The sequence below is a fragment of the Monoraphidium neglectum genome, assembly GCF_000611645.1.
Source record: "Monoraphidium neglectum strain SAG 48.87 unplaced genomic scaffold scaffold06674, whole genome shotgun sequence".
NCBI lineage: Eukaryota > Viridiplantae > Chlorophyta > Chlorophyceae > Sphaeropleales > Selenastraceae > Monoraphidium > Monoraphidium neglectum.
The window spans coordinates 1,568-2,389 of NW_014006972.1; the positions used below are offsets into that span (position 1 = coordinate 1,568).

The following is an 822-nucleotide window of genomic DNA, read 5'->3' on the forward strand; positions in this document are numbered from 1 at the left end:
CCTCAATCCCCCCCCCCAGGGCACCATCCGCAAGGTCTTCCATGACTGCACCATGTTCACCATCGCCCACCGCCTCAACACCATCATGGACTCGGACAGGTGGGCCGGGGTGTGAGCAATTTTGGGGGGGGGGAGTTCAGGGGGTGCTCATGCGGATGGCTCGTTTGTGAGCGAGAAAAAGGTGAGCGGGCGCCGATTCCCTGTTTGCAAGAGGCGCCTGTCCATGCTTCGGGAGCGGCCTCGCAGCACATCAAGGCACCGTGCCTGGGCTTGAGGGCGAGCTTCTTGCACACCTGGCAGCTACCGGGCACGGGGCAAAAACGACACTGTACAGGATAGCGCTTCCGCCTGCATCCCTGTGCCCGGGCACCCCTCGCCGGCGCCGCAACGCCGCGCCCGCGCCCGCCTGCCGCCGCCCCCAGGGTGATTGTGCTGGACGCTGGCCGTGTGGTGGAGGACGGGGAGCCGCACGAGCTGCTGAAGCGCGACCAGGGGATCTTCACGGGCATGGTGGAGCAGACAGGCGCCAGCAGCAGCAGGTGGGGGGAGAGGTTTAGGGTTCGAGGTTTGGGTAAACCCTGATCGTTGTTTTCACGGGCATGGTGGGGCGGGCGTGCGCCAGCAGCAGCAGCAGGTGGGGCGCGGTGAGGGGCTGGGTTGATGGAATGGATGGAATGGATGTGAAAGCCGCATGTCATTGAAACTGCTTGAGAGCAGGTTGTTTTGGGGAAACGGCACGGCGTTGTCACGTGCACGCGCCTGTAAGGTGTACAAACCCATGCACGCGCTTTCCAACGGTGCCGCGTATTGATTGAGTTTTCC

The 822-nt window shown here is 63.6% G+C and overlaps 1 protein-coding gene across 1 annotated transcript; it reads left to right on the forward strand.

Annotated features, from left to right (window-relative positions):
- Window positions 1-52: 52 nt before the first annotated feature.
- On the forward strand, window positions 53-815 carry MNEG_16691 (hypothetical protein; the record flags this gene model as incomplete). Its single annotated transcript, XM_014034840.1, has 3 exons — window positions 53-99; window positions 423-539; window positions 767-815. The coding sequence occupies 3 exons, from the start codon at window positions 53-55 to the stop codon at window positions 813-815; spliced, it is 213 nt and encodes a 70-aa protein (XP_013890294.1).
- Window positions 816-822: the final 7 nt, after the last annotated feature.